General features: G+C 36.5%; 1 protein-coding gene across 10 annotated transcripts; it reads left to right on the top strand.

Moving 5' to 3' along the window:
• Positions 1-583: 583 nt before the first annotated feature.
• On the top strand, positions 584-13443 carry slc41a2a (solute carrier family 41 member 2a). Of its 10 annotated transcripts, none has more exons than XM_066667563.1 (16): positions 584-752; positions 830-1004; positions 1091-1216; positions 3074-3256; positions 3773-3850; positions 4401-4702; positions 4880-5017; positions 5131-5238; positions 5859-5930; positions 6284-6426; positions 7795-7943; positions 8316-8463; positions 8674-8753; positions 10975-11106; positions 12690-12838; positions 12950-13443. In XM_066667563.1, the coding sequence occupies exons 6-16, from the start codon at positions 4643-4645 to the stop codon at positions 13133-13135; spliced, it is 1365 nt and encodes a 454-aa protein (XP_066523660.1). In that variant the 5' UTR covers positions 584-752; positions 830-1004; positions 1091-1216; positions 3074-3256; positions 3773-3850; positions 4401-4642; the 3' UTR covers positions 13136-13443. The 10 variants fall into 10 exon arrangements, with proteins under 10 accessions (XP_066523660.1, XP_066523654.1, XP_066523650.1 ...); XM_066667557.1 differs by having other exon boundaries at positions 586-752; positions 3770-3850; positions 4877-5017; XM_066667553.1 differs by having other exon boundaries at positions 586-752; positions 4877-5017.
• Positions 13444-13948: the final 505 nt, after the last annotated feature.

The following is a 13948-nucleotide window of genomic DNA, read 5'->3' on the forward strand; positions in this document are numbered from 1 at the left end:
TTCGGGGAATGTGGGGCTGTATGACCAAATACGCAGTTACCTTCGTCTTCATCTGACAGTTAAGCTTGTCAGAACAGCTAGAGTTTGATTAGTGAGAGATTGATCAATATTATTTTTTAAATTGATGTGTAAAGAGACAAATCTGAGAATGTATTGTCCACAAATGACATGAATTCCTGGACAAACAGAGATCTGATCTCTAGTGGAAGCCTCCAGGAGCACATATAGCACATAGGCAAGTGAACAGTCCAACTTTAGCCTTAGAATAAGGCTTAGATGATGTTAGCTGCGATTTTCTCATGTCATTCAGCTTGGACAAGGCCACAGGTAAACACCTTGCCACTTTATGAGACGTGCGTGAAGGTTGCAGCTAAATGTCAAAATAATATAATACAATATAACTATTTTAAATATATTAAGAAGTATACATAATGCATCGAAACATGCATTTATATACATGCATTTATAGTTTAGATAAAACAATACGTTTTAACAATCTTACAAACAGTGGAAAATGGGACAGGTATGAAAAACAAAGTTCGCATTTTGGGGAGAGTGACCTCTGCTGGCGCGGGAAAAAACCGCTCTTGCTGAAGTTATATCTAAAAACGTTGTAGATCTTCCACGGCTCCTTTATCAAAATGAACACACATTTTGAGGTGGTTTAAAGCACAGTTCGATTGTGCCTACTTGATGTTGGTTTACTTTATTTATGTTACTTTCGAGCGTATTTTATCTAATCAGGGATAGAGGTATGTGTGAACTGTATCTGCTGTTACAGAGTTAATTGAGAGTTGATTCTCCTTCAATAAAATCACTCCTGTTTCAGGTCTTAAAATTTAGATGGCTCGGTGTGGAGATTCAACCAATCTGCTGGGGATTTGATTATTCTGCATAATTTTATAGATACCAGTGCCTTCAAATGATTGATGGTAGAATGTAGGTATGAAACATACGGTAAACATTCCTGACGGTTGATACCGCTTTGATATAGCGTACCTCAGGTAGGTTACAGCATCAAAAGGACTTAGGAACAGTGCTCGCAGTTCCGCCGGCCAGCACGTAACTTGGGCTTGTTTTGTTTTCACAGGAAACATAGCGCGGTGACAGAGCCCAGAGATCTCATATCCTCGTCAGGGAACCTCAAAACTAGGGGATGATAAATCAGGGTTTGGGGAGAGGCTGGAACCACATTGGACTGAGTAAATACTGAAAAGTAAGCTAACTTGGTGTGAACGCATGCGTGGCTGTAGAAATATGCTGCTTTAATCATTTTAATTTTTAACGACAAACAAGACGCCTCAGACAACAACCAGAACGTACTCTAACTAGAATCACAATCTCGCCGCCCGGTCCACCTTAAAGGGTAGATACCGCGCTCCCTTCCAACTTAAATGGCGCTATGTTTCCCTACCTTAAATTGAGAATACATTTGAGACTTAAACATGACTGAAATCAACACTTTTTTTAAAGAAATTCTGATGTTTCCTCGAAATGGGCTGCCCTCCAGTCTGTTTGCGCGCTGGAAGCTTGCTAGCGATAGGTCAGAGGTCACTAGGTTTCCTCATGGCAGAAACGGCAAACAGACCGCCAAACGTTGACATTCACGAAAAGGATATTTGAGGACATTGCTTAATTCCTGCTCCACATGCAGGTAATATCGAATATTGCTGTTTTAAGTTATTAAAATAGGAAGCCACGTAGCTCTGCTAATTCCGTAGACTGCTTTCTGCTAAGAAATATCTCAAGTTGCAAACACGTTTCTGTGATAATTCAAAAAGCGAGTAAAACGTACAGAGAAGTTAAACATCAATCACGTACAAACAGTCTTTTGCTCCTCAAACATATCGTTCCACCTTAAAAGACACAGAGCTGCTGGACGTAATCAAAGCAGAGAGAACTGAAGTTACCTGCTCTAAATCATTCACGCGAGCTTAGCTTTCTGCACTAGGATCTGTTTGATAAACGTGCCTGTTCAAAAGGGAAATCAGTTTTTAATAAGTCTCTAGCAAATATATTGTGACTAAAACACTCAAATTGAGTTTTAAACAGGTATGATTACTGAATACCTTTTAAATATAAAACCTAATTAAATGATTCCACGTCTTACAGGTTTACCTAATGCAACCTTTAAAAACAAGACTGCAGTTTATTCATAATTTTTTTTATTAAACGTTATTTAATTAAGTGTACATTTTCTTAAATATAAAACGTGGTGATGTGTGTATTTGTGTAAGTGATTTCTGAACTTTTCAGCACATTTTAAAAATACGGTAATATGACATTATTTTTGCGAAGATATGATGATGAAAATTATGATATAAAAATTTCATTCAGTTTCATGTCTAGTGGATTGATTGTTACTTCAATTATTGAATTTCCTCATTGAACCCTTTTTACTCCTTTAAACTCAAAAATAAATTACTGCGGTTTTAATTATGGAACTCAAAACCTCCTTAGAATATGTTGTTGATTGTTTTATATGCAGAATGACGTATACACAAACAAAAATGTACATTTATTTTAAAAATAAGATTTAAATAACATCCAAATAATATTTTTTCTTTTCAAAATCTTATAGAAATAAAAAGAAATTACAGGTTTTAAGCATTTTAAAGATAAACTTACAGAGAACTGACAGGCTCTTGGTAGTGTGTGTGTGGATATGTTTATGTGGGAATAGGGACAGGATGGAGATAGAACTGGCCCTTTTTTACACCAGAGGGCATGTGGACTCCAAAAACGTGTCCCTCTGGTTCTACAGGTTGGAATCAACCTTTGAGAAAGATCCCAGTGTTGCCATAAATCAGAGCATAGCCCTTCAGAATCCAATAGCATTGGTTTTGTGTGTGTGTGTGTGTGTGTGTGTGTGTGAGAGAGAGAGAGAGATATGCGTCTTTGTGTACTCTTGTATGTATGTATCTATGTAAGCATTGTTATCTCTATCCCCCTTTGTTAACCCAAGAATGATCATTTGAATTTAATTGGATTTACATTGATTTCTAGCACTACATTGTTCTGGCCTTAATTGTACACTGCACATGGTACATTCATGTTTGTATGTTTATGTCAGTATAACAAAAAAGAGGCAGGATGTCCACATTGAGCTCTTTGTCCACCAAGTGGAGAACTGGTGTAAAACACCTGACCCACACCATATCTGCCCCTCAGTCTTGTGTGAGTGTTTTAGACGGTCTGAGGTCTGCCTGAGGTCTGAGACATGCTCAGTGTTTCTCTCAGTTCATTCAGCTGTGAGGTAAGTATTTTTAAAATTGTTCTCTTTCTTTAATTTTGCAATCATTGATGTTGTTATTATCATGTCTTGAAAAATTGTGTATGTAAAATATCTTATAATGGTGATTTTTTTTTCTGACTGATTTTTGCTGTTTTTAGTAATAGTGTACCTTATCTGTTTATTATTGTTTAACGGACTGATACTTAAGTAATGTCTTTTGTGTGTGTATGTGTATATATATAAATGTTATTTAATGTAATTGTAACTTTTTAATTTATCACAAACATGTGCAATATGTCTTGTTATTGCAAGGACGCATTATCGTTTATTTCTTTCATTAATACAGAATCCATATTTAATTCAGCTATATTTTATTTTGTATTCATTGTTAACGTTTTTTATGTCTTGTCTTGAATAAGTATATATAAATATATTTGATTTACTCTTATTTTTGTTCATTTTTTTCATATGATAAACAAAACTCCATAAGTTCAAATCAGTATCGATGTGTTCACTTCACTATGCTATTGTTAGCAGCAAAGACAACGTGGCTGAGGAACCAGGGAAAGTCCTGATATTTATCTGGAGCCGTTTTGCTTTTGTCTATGTGTTTTGGTAAGTAGGCATAAAATATTCTTACATTTGTTTTAATATTTCCACTAACAATTAATACCAAAATTTAGCATACCATATTTAACTGACCAGGCTAATGTATTGTTCTGTAGTGGCGTATTTTAGTTTTGATATGATCTTGATTTCTATTGATGTTAGTAGTGTATAAAAATGTGTTAAATCTGACTTTAGTATTTAGCTATATATTATATGTCCTGTAGGTCTATTTCATCAATTAAAATTAACATCTTTTTTTGTTAAAATACTGTGACATGAGAATATTGTGAAAGGCTATCATTAGGAACGACTCTTGAAGAGTCTGTTTCTTCTAACCACATGACTTCAGCTTTATTTTGTCACATTATTTGAAGTTGTTGGCCTGAAGGCTCATGGCAGTGAAAAGAAGTGAACTACTGAGTAACCTGAAGAAATGTAATGATGTTAAAGAAGCTGATACTGGCCTATAACAGATAATGACTTGCTTTGTCTTTAAATTCCTATATTACCCTTTGCTCTCTCACCCTTTGCTCCCATTCTGTTTCTCTCTCCATAGGATAGATGGCGACCAACCAAAAAACATTTTTAAAGCATCATAGTGAAGCCAATCATCCATAGTCATCCCTTCTTCCTCATAGAAACTTAAAATATTTTAAAACACAAGAAAATGTAACGAATGGCAGGATCGGATCACTAAGTAAATGGCCACAAGAGTGTTCCACTGTAGCACTGAATACCTAGCCTTCACACATTAACCCTTTGACAGGCCTACGTGTTTGACAAGGTTCTACAAAGACCATGGATTCATTTGGTGACCCCAATCAACAGGAAGGAAGCCTGACCTCTGCTGATTTAGAGGTTAGAAATGTTGAGCATCAGATTATTCCTACTTTGTGGGGTGGAAGCCCTGGTAGATCCTCTGATTTAACTCACACTGTCACTAAAACCATCCATAAAGAATACTCAGAGTCATGCCCCTTGCTTCCTAATGGCCACCGGTGGTCATCAGCAGCCTCTGACCCTGTTTTGCAGCAGTCTGGGGAACAGGGGCCAGTAAATGGTCCAGTAATGCTGAATGAATCAGTCTGTTCCATGGTGCTTCAGATCCTGGTTCCATTCCTCCTGGCAGGACTAGGCACTGTAATGGCTGGCATGCTATTAGACATAGTGCAGGTAAGAAGACAGTGGGAGGCATGGGGGGAAAACATAAATGATTCTGTATGAAAATAATAAATTATATAAATGATGCCAGTCAGTAATAGGATCTTTCTGTGTTTGCGAGACAGCACTGGATTGTGTTTCAGAAAGTTACAGAAATTTTCATCTTGGTACCAGCATTACTTGGTCTGAAAGGGAACCTGGAGATGACATTGGCATCAAGACTTTCTACAGCGGTGAGCCCACAACCAAGCAATACCTTTCTGCCAGTTTTCTGTCTCTTTTCTTTTGTTTTTCCCAGCTCATTCTGTCTTCATTTGATATCACATGATCTAAACTGCTCCCTTTATATTTTTTCTTGTTGACTCACAGAGGGTTCATGGTATGTCACATTTTTATCATATTATTTGACCTCACACGTGATCTTGGTTGCTGTGTGAAACCTTGCACTGTGCTGTGAAGAAAACTGTACTTAATCTTAAAGATCTCTCTGTTCCAGTGGTTAAATGACATTTACTATAACAGACTGTTTGTGGTGTGACTAGTGCTAAAGCATCATGAGATTTGTAGATTTATTACACTATGTAAATATGGAGGACAAATATAAAATAAAGTTGTGGTTAAATTTAAAAATGTAAAGTATTTAAAAATGTTTATAATTAGAAAGTTAAATTTTAGTGAGAATTACAGCATATTAACATTTTTCCAAATGTGTATTTTATAGTAAAATACGTACGGAAGCTTATGACATTGTTATATATTTTAATTTACTAATAAAATAGGCAGCTATATTAATATTAATAAGGTCATTTAAGTATCCCATACATGTTTTAAAACCATCAAATGTTTACTGCAGGTGAATGTTGGCAGAATGAACTCACCAAGGGAAAAGTGGAACATGGTCATTGGAAATCTTGCTCTCAAGCAGGTAATCAAAAACAGTAAATACTTTTATTTGTTATTGTAGTGTTTACTCCACCCAGTTCTTGGGGCCTAGATAATTGGGGCCTAGATAATTCATAATTCATAATTTTGCCTTGCCCAAGTTTCTAAAAAATCTGAACTTGAGTCTGGCAGTAAAATTTGCCAGAAAAGAAATGAATATACTATCAACAATATATAAAATTCCAGACAAGCTTATTTACAGTGAAATAATTAACTATCTGCTTGTCATCAGGGTCAGTGTTAAGTTGCTATGTTTTAATACTTACACTCTATGTGCTGTTTGATGCATGAGGTCTCACCTTCTGCCCCTGCGTTATGCTTGTTATGTTCTCTCAGGTTCAGGCTACTGTGCTGGGCTTCCTTGCTGCCTTGGCAGCTTCAGTGCTTGGATGGATTCTGGATAGGAAGCTTACACTAAACTATGCAGCACTGCTTTGCTGTAGTAGTGTGGTGACAGCATTCACATCATCATTATTTCAAGGAAAGAATACAATGTTTACATTAAATAATGACAACTGCATTATGAAACTCAGGTTATTCTGATATTAACATAGATTGTTTGTTTGTTTTTTGAATGATTTAACCATAGTTCATATATACAGTATAATAGATTTACATGAATCCTAAATGAATGAAATTCTAAATGAATCCAGAAAGCTAGGTAATTTTTATTCTTTCAGGTTTCTAGTTTAAAGACTACAAGGCCAAAGGAAATCAGTGTATATAAAAAAGAATATTTAATCTTTTAGAGTAAGAGCTTCTTTTTGTTCATCCCTCCACTGTGAGAAGATGAATTGATGCTATGTATTTGAAAGGATGTGTAGCTGCTAAGAATTGAGATAAATAATGGACCATAATGAAGACAATTTGCAAATCAAACTCAGACACTGTTAATGTTAAAACAGTGGACTAACTACCAGTGAGCCCAGATCTCACTGAATATTTTTGGGCTTGAGAAAAGCAACAAATTCACAGACCAAAGTTTACATGTGACGTAAAAATAAAAGAAAATAGCACATTTGTTTGAAGCTTTCATAAAGGCAAACTCTGGACACACTATATACAAAAATATATATTTTATGTATATGTTGAGGGTTCTTTGTAAAAATGAATAACCTGCTCCATCAGTACACTCTAATGTGGTACTGGTGCAAAAATGGTTTATTATATGTTTTTGCGTGCTAACAACAGTGCTAAGTCCTAATGAATGTGCCTGGGAAGTATATATGTTGTGTAACGTCTGTGTGGCTTATCAGTCTTCAGACTTAATGTCCTAGTCTCTCACTGAAAACAGTGTTTGTGTAAGTGGCTTCTGAATAATTTTCAGCAGAATTTTTTAGTTTTGCTGTATAGCACATTTACCTAATACGTACCTGGAGAGTTTTTGCTTGTCATTTCATGACTAATACACTCTCTGTAAACCATTTGAATGTTACACATCACAGATTGATTCAGATATTTAGCTGTTTTTTTTAAATATATAAATTATTTATTTGTTGTTGTTATTATTATTATTATTATATTTTACTTTTAAAGAGTCAGTTAATCTTGGGACTAGACAATAATTGCATTATCAACTTATCATACAGTATTTGGATATTTCTTCAGCAATTTTTGCTGACCTCAGTTAATTCTGGGACAACATATCGACCACGTATATTGTGGAAGGCCTACTTGGGACACAGTGATGAGATTTGTAGGGCTTGTGATCTTGTTCATTCAAACAGATTTTTTTCCTTATGATTCTCTCTATGAGCTGTTCTGGTTGTCATACCTGGTGCAGTAAAATGCAGGCTAGCTATATTTTGGGTCACAGGCCACTTACCTGATTGTTGTCTGCTTCTCATAGGTATCATTATGGTGGGAGTAATTATTGGCTCAAAGAGAGCTGGCATCAACCCAGATAACATAGCAACCCCAATTGCAGCCAGTGTTGGTGACCTCATCACTCTAGGGCTGCTGGCTGTCATCAGTAAAGTGTTTTTCTACTCCATTGGTAAGAGAAAAAAAGAAGACCATTTTGGATAAGACATTTAAAGCATCAAGTGCATCTCTATTAGTTTGTAAAACATTTGTGTAATTTAAAACCAAGATTTTATAATTAAACTGTTTAACATAAGTGTCAGAGAATTAGTAAACTTTAATTTTTTAAATTATTTTATTCTTAATTTTCATTATTTTATACTATGTGTTTTTTGCATTTAAAAAGGTGTATTTTCTTTTTTTAGGAATTGATATTGAATTTAGGTATTGGTTTCATCAGTATCAAAAAGGTTTTAACAATACAATATACAAGTGTTTCTGTTAGCTCCTACATTATAAAGTAATATAAATTAAATCATAACTTTTCCATTCTCTTCCTCCCCAGATGTCTCTCCCTACATTGTCTATGTGGTTTGTGTTCTTTTTTTATGCCTGACACCAGTCTGGGTAATAATTTCTTTTCGTCACCCTGAGAGCCGCAGGCTGCTCTACGGTGGTTGGGAGCCCATAATCACATCTATGGTTATCAGTAGGTCAGTGAATTCTTAATTTAATTTTATTATTAACATTTTAGCGATCCTGTGTGCAGGTGAAAAATTTCTATCCTAACACAGTAATCATACACACCTAAAAAGTTTGATGGGATCAGTATTTGGACAGTAAAATTCAACTTTTCTTTTATTGATGTTGAATAATGATGAAAAATAAATAAATAAAGAACACTTGTTCTTCTTTGTCTTCAGCCTGGGTGGACTAATTTTGGATAGAGCCATGACTGATCCAAAACTGATGGGAGCAGGAATTTACACACCTGTTATTAATGGTTGGTGAAGACAACAGTATTTAAATTATGCCTTGTTGTTATTTATTTTTTTTGGGATCAAATGTAGGTATTATCTGATATTTGAAGTGTTTAGATTGAGATTTACTTTAATGTCCCAAACCAGATGTGTGTTCAAATGTGACTGTAATAATAAACATTACCCACAGCCAGCAATCAAACCATACACAAATACAGAAAAAAGTAAGTGAAAAATGAATGTTGAAAGGACAAGGACATACAAAAAAGGCTATTTGTCAAGGCTTGGTCTGTTTTTGTATGAAATAATACATGTACAGATCACTATAATTCACCAGATGCTGTTGATGTACTTTTTATAATTACGTGGCATCATTGTCTTGTTTTACCAGCAATTAGTCTTCATTGCTTTTTAAGGTGAGCAATAAATAACAAATAGATTCTGCAAATGTTAGTCATTTCTAGAGCTTATATTAACTCATAGTGCAACGAGTAACGCTCTAAAGGCACACAGCACGCTCAAAAACAACCAAGTAGCAATTTGTTTAAATATATAAACAACAAAAATGAGGATATTCTGTTTGGTATTGGCAGTAATATCTATAAAATTCACTTAATACACTGATCAGCCATAATACAAGACTGCCCACATGATGTACAAAAAAAAAGAAATTAAATAATTTCTTAGACCAGGAATGTTCCATTGCTCCATGGTCTAGTTGTGATATTCACATATGCAATTTAGGCACTTTTGGCTTTGGGCAGGGGTCAGTATGGCTAGTATGACTGGTCTGCACCTACACAGCAAACTGCAACACAATGGGTCATGGCATTTATTTATTTATTTATTTATTTTGAGTCAGACCCAGCATTAACTTTTTTGTACTTTGTATCACAGTAGTTCTTTTGTGGTATGAGACAATGCTGACTAGCTTCATACACACTTTGCCTTGGGCATTGATGACGCTGTAAATGAAGGCAAGATGTTGATAGAGAAAATTATTATTATTATTCATGAACATGCATTAAGGACTCTGCATCTGCTTGAAAATGTCTTGTTTTAAATATGTGTTTAATTTACATCATGCCTGAAAATTTGGTGCTGCTTATGGGGAGACACGTTTTACCCTCTGAAGACAGGATTGGTGTAAATATGTTTTTTTCTAAGGCACACGGGCATGCATGCTCACACCCATCCATCCATCCATTATCTGTAACCGCTCATCCAATTTAGGGTCGCGGGGGGTCCAGAGCCTACCTGGAATCATCGGGCGCAAGGCGGGAATACACCCTGGAGGGGACGCCAGTCCTTCACAGGGCAACACAGACACACACACATTCACTCACACACTCACACCTACGGACACTTTCGAGTCGCCAATCCACCTGCAACGTGTGTTTTTGGACTGTGGGAGGAAACCGGAGCACCCGGAGGAAACCCACGCGGACACGGGGAGAACACACCAACTCCTCACAGACAGTCACCCGGAGCGGGAATCGAACCCACAACCTCCAGGCCCCTGGAGCTGTGTGACTGCGACACTACCTGCTGCGCCACCGTGCCGCCCTCATGCTCACACCCATGTGCACATATTGACAGTACATTGTATGAAGGAGAGCCTCAATCAGTTCCTCATGAGCCTCATTCTAGAAAAGAAAATCAGTTATTTAAAAAAAAAATACATGCATGCTTGGACATGTAAGATTAAAAACTAAATCTACCCCTGCTCTGAATACACACACAAGAAAATATAAAGAGAATAATGATGAAAAAAGTAGTCTGAGGTCACCACAGTGAGATCAACTCCCACAGTAGTAACCATTGCATACTGCGAACACCCTGCAAAACCTGTCATTTTGTATATGCTCTGACTCCATCGTCTAGCCATTACAGTCTGGCCCGTATCAGAATGGCTCATACACATATGCTTGCCCATGCTTCCTGCTTCCAACACATCAACTTCAAGAACTGACGGTTCCCTTTCAGTGTAATTTATCCTATCCCTTGGCATGTGACATTATAACAGGATAATTTATAAATACATTTATTCACACCTGTCTGTGATTTATAATGTTGTGGCTGATCATTTTGCATAAACTTTATTTAATTCTAACTCTTGTTGTCACTATCTGATCATTCACTGATTTCATTAAGGTTAATGATGATGTTATTCTTTTTTCTTATAGATCTTTAAAATTATTTTGGGAAAAGTATTTGAAAATCTTTACATGGTTAATGTTTAAGGTATCGGGGGCAACTTGGTGGCCATTCAGTCCAGTCGTATAGCTACATACCTGCATTTTCACTGTTCCCTGAGGGAACTTCCTGAACACGCCAAAGGCTGGTACTTCCCAACACGAACCTTCTGTGGCAGAGGTAAATGATATTTATTTAAATAATATCCTTGCTATATTTACATAATTTTATGTATGTTTGTCCATGAATATATTTGAATTTAAATAGGTATTCCTTGTCTCCTGCCAAGTGTATTTATACCCCTTGTCTTTTGTTGTATTTTGTTCATGTGCTGTAGCTGTTATTGGTTACCTGGCCATTGTGTCCAATGTTCTTTTTTTTTTTCTTGTGTTAAGTATAGGTTCTTTTAATATTGTTCTAGGATTCATTTTGAATGATATCTCAGTATGAGAAACTCATCTGAGTGATTAACCATGAAAGTATGGAAATGGAAATAGGAGGCTACTCAGTGCCCAAAATTATTTTCAGAGTATGTTTCCAATGCCATCCTGTGGGGTCTCTGTAGAGCAGGCAGAATACAAAGTAAATGTAGCTAGTGAACAGGCGTTGACACCCTAACTAATTGAGCATTTGGAACTGAGGATCGACCCTTTGCAAATCATTCAGAGATTCGACTCAATCTCAGTTTTCTCAGTTTTTCTCATTCCTTCCTGCAGAAAACATACAGTACCAGTCAAAGGTTTGGAAACGCCCACTCAGGGAGGGTTTCCTTTGTTTTGGGCTATTTTCCACACATTGTGAATATACAGTACCAGTCTTGGTTGAAATCCAACCATCCAAGTTTAGATGAAGTCTCCTTCAATTTATTTTTATTTATTTTATTATTATATTTTTATTACTATTATTTTCTACATCGTAAATCAATATGGGAGACATTAAAACTATAAAGGAACACACATGGAATTATGTAGTAAACAAAATAAGTGCTAAACAAACCACTATGTTTTATACCTTTGATTCTTCAAAGTTGTCACCTTTTGCTTTGATGAGAGCTTTGCACACCCTTAGTGTTCTCTCAATCAGCTTCATGAGGTTGTCACCTGGAATGGTTTGCAGTGAACATCTGTGGCCTCGTCAAGAGTTAATTTGAAGAGCTGTTTCCCTTCTTAATGTTTTTGAGATGATAACTCTGTTGTGCAGAGGTAGGGGCTGGTACACAGTTCTGTTCAGTGAATAGCCCTATTCCACCAATGACTAATGAGATGATGTGCCCAGTCTTTTGAATGTTACTGTGTATTTCCACATGTATATCACATATTACTCTGATCTTAACCCACTGGAAACAGTGGTTTATATGCCCCCAACGCAATTCTGTTTATCTATGGCTTTGGTGCTGTCCTGTGGAAGCTGGCAGCTCTATGAAACATGAACAGTCCTAGTAGGGGTCCATATACAGTGCATGAGGTGGGCAGTCATTGCACCAGAAGATATCTTTCCTGTACTGAGATACCAAACATTTATGCAATTAATAAAAGGAAATCATGCTAGAGAAGAGCAGCTGCCTCATATATATAGGGGTGGGCACTCTTGGATCACTGATGTGATTGGTCAGTCAGTCACCAACCATACAAATGATCATTGCTGTCTATATTTTTATGCCATGCAGATGGTGAAAACTTAGAAATGTATGCTAATATATATTGGCACCTTTATGCCTGCTTTATTTCTGCATTTTTTGCACTAATGGCACTGTGTCTTGGCAGGACCCAACAGCAGGACTTCTCAGGTACTGCTGCTTCTTGTCATCCCAGGACATGTGACCTTCCTCTACATTATTTACCTAATGCAAGGTGGCCACACAAGTCCTACAGCAATCTTCATCAGTCTTTACTTAGCAGCAGCTTTTACACAGGTTAGGAATAAAACATGAAATTCTCCATTTTTTCATTAAAAATGTTCTTGATTTTCCTGTTGTGATTATATAAATTCTTCCTACTCTTACCTTGTATTTATGTTTGGTCAGGTATTTCTGCTGCTGTGCATAGGTGACTGGATGGTTCACTGCTTGTGGAGGTGTGGCCGAGACCCAGATAGCTTTTCTATTCCCTATCTGACAGCTCTGGGAGATCTACTGGGCACTGGTCTGCTGGCTTTGTGTTTTCGATTACTGGGGTTTTTTAGTGATGAGGACAATCAATTAGGTGACTGAAATGTATTTACCATTATTTTAAACACTGGCATCTTAAAGTTTAACCCCTATAACAGTCTTTTTTCCCCCCAAATACGTGTATGAGATTTGTCTTTGTAACACTTTGTAACACTTTGTCAGGAGACATTCCTAAGTGCCTCTTCATTTTTAGAAAACATTAATCACATAGAAATAGCATGTCTTCACATTTATGTTTTATACGTAAAACCCTTAAAAAAATAAACTATTGGACCTTGTTTTAAAGTACTATTCAAACACAGGAAATCAGTGAGGATCCTTGAGGTGTTCCATTTGTGTGGGATGTACACAGAAGCAATAGAAATATTAAAGAAACTTATCATTTGTTTCTTCTTTCTCTTGGTATTATACTGTGATAGAAATATCCTGTACTGCATGTTTTCCAAACTGACAGGGCATCAGAAATGGCAGAAGAGACCAGGGCATCTTCTGTGCCCTCAATCCAAAAGTATTTGGACCGAGTGCCATATTGATATGTGCTGGAAAGCTATTTTTATGCCATACATTTGTAAATAATGTTGTGCAGATTTGCGTGCATACACACCACCCGAGCGAATGCCACCATTGTGCCTTTAGCATTGTAATATACACCTGCTGTGTGAATATTAACAGCTGATTGGAGCAGGGTAACAGTCAACTGCAATGAGGGAATTCAAGTCTGAGACATAGGGGGCACCCGTGTAAATAGTGCCCTAAGGGGTGCTGATGCCCAAAGATTGGCCATAGTCATCATTTCAGTATTGTGTGCTAGAGGAACAGTAGTCTGAGACATGGCCATAGTGGTTAAAGAAATAA

Source organism: Hoplias malabaricus, chromosome 4 (assembly GCF_029633855.1).
Source record: "Hoplias malabaricus isolate fHopMal1 chromosome 4, fHopMal1.hap1, whole genome shotgun sequence".
In the NCBI taxonomy this organism is placed as follows: Eukaryota; Metazoa; Chordata; class Actinopteri; order Characiformes; family Erythrinidae; genus Hoplias; species Hoplias malabaricus.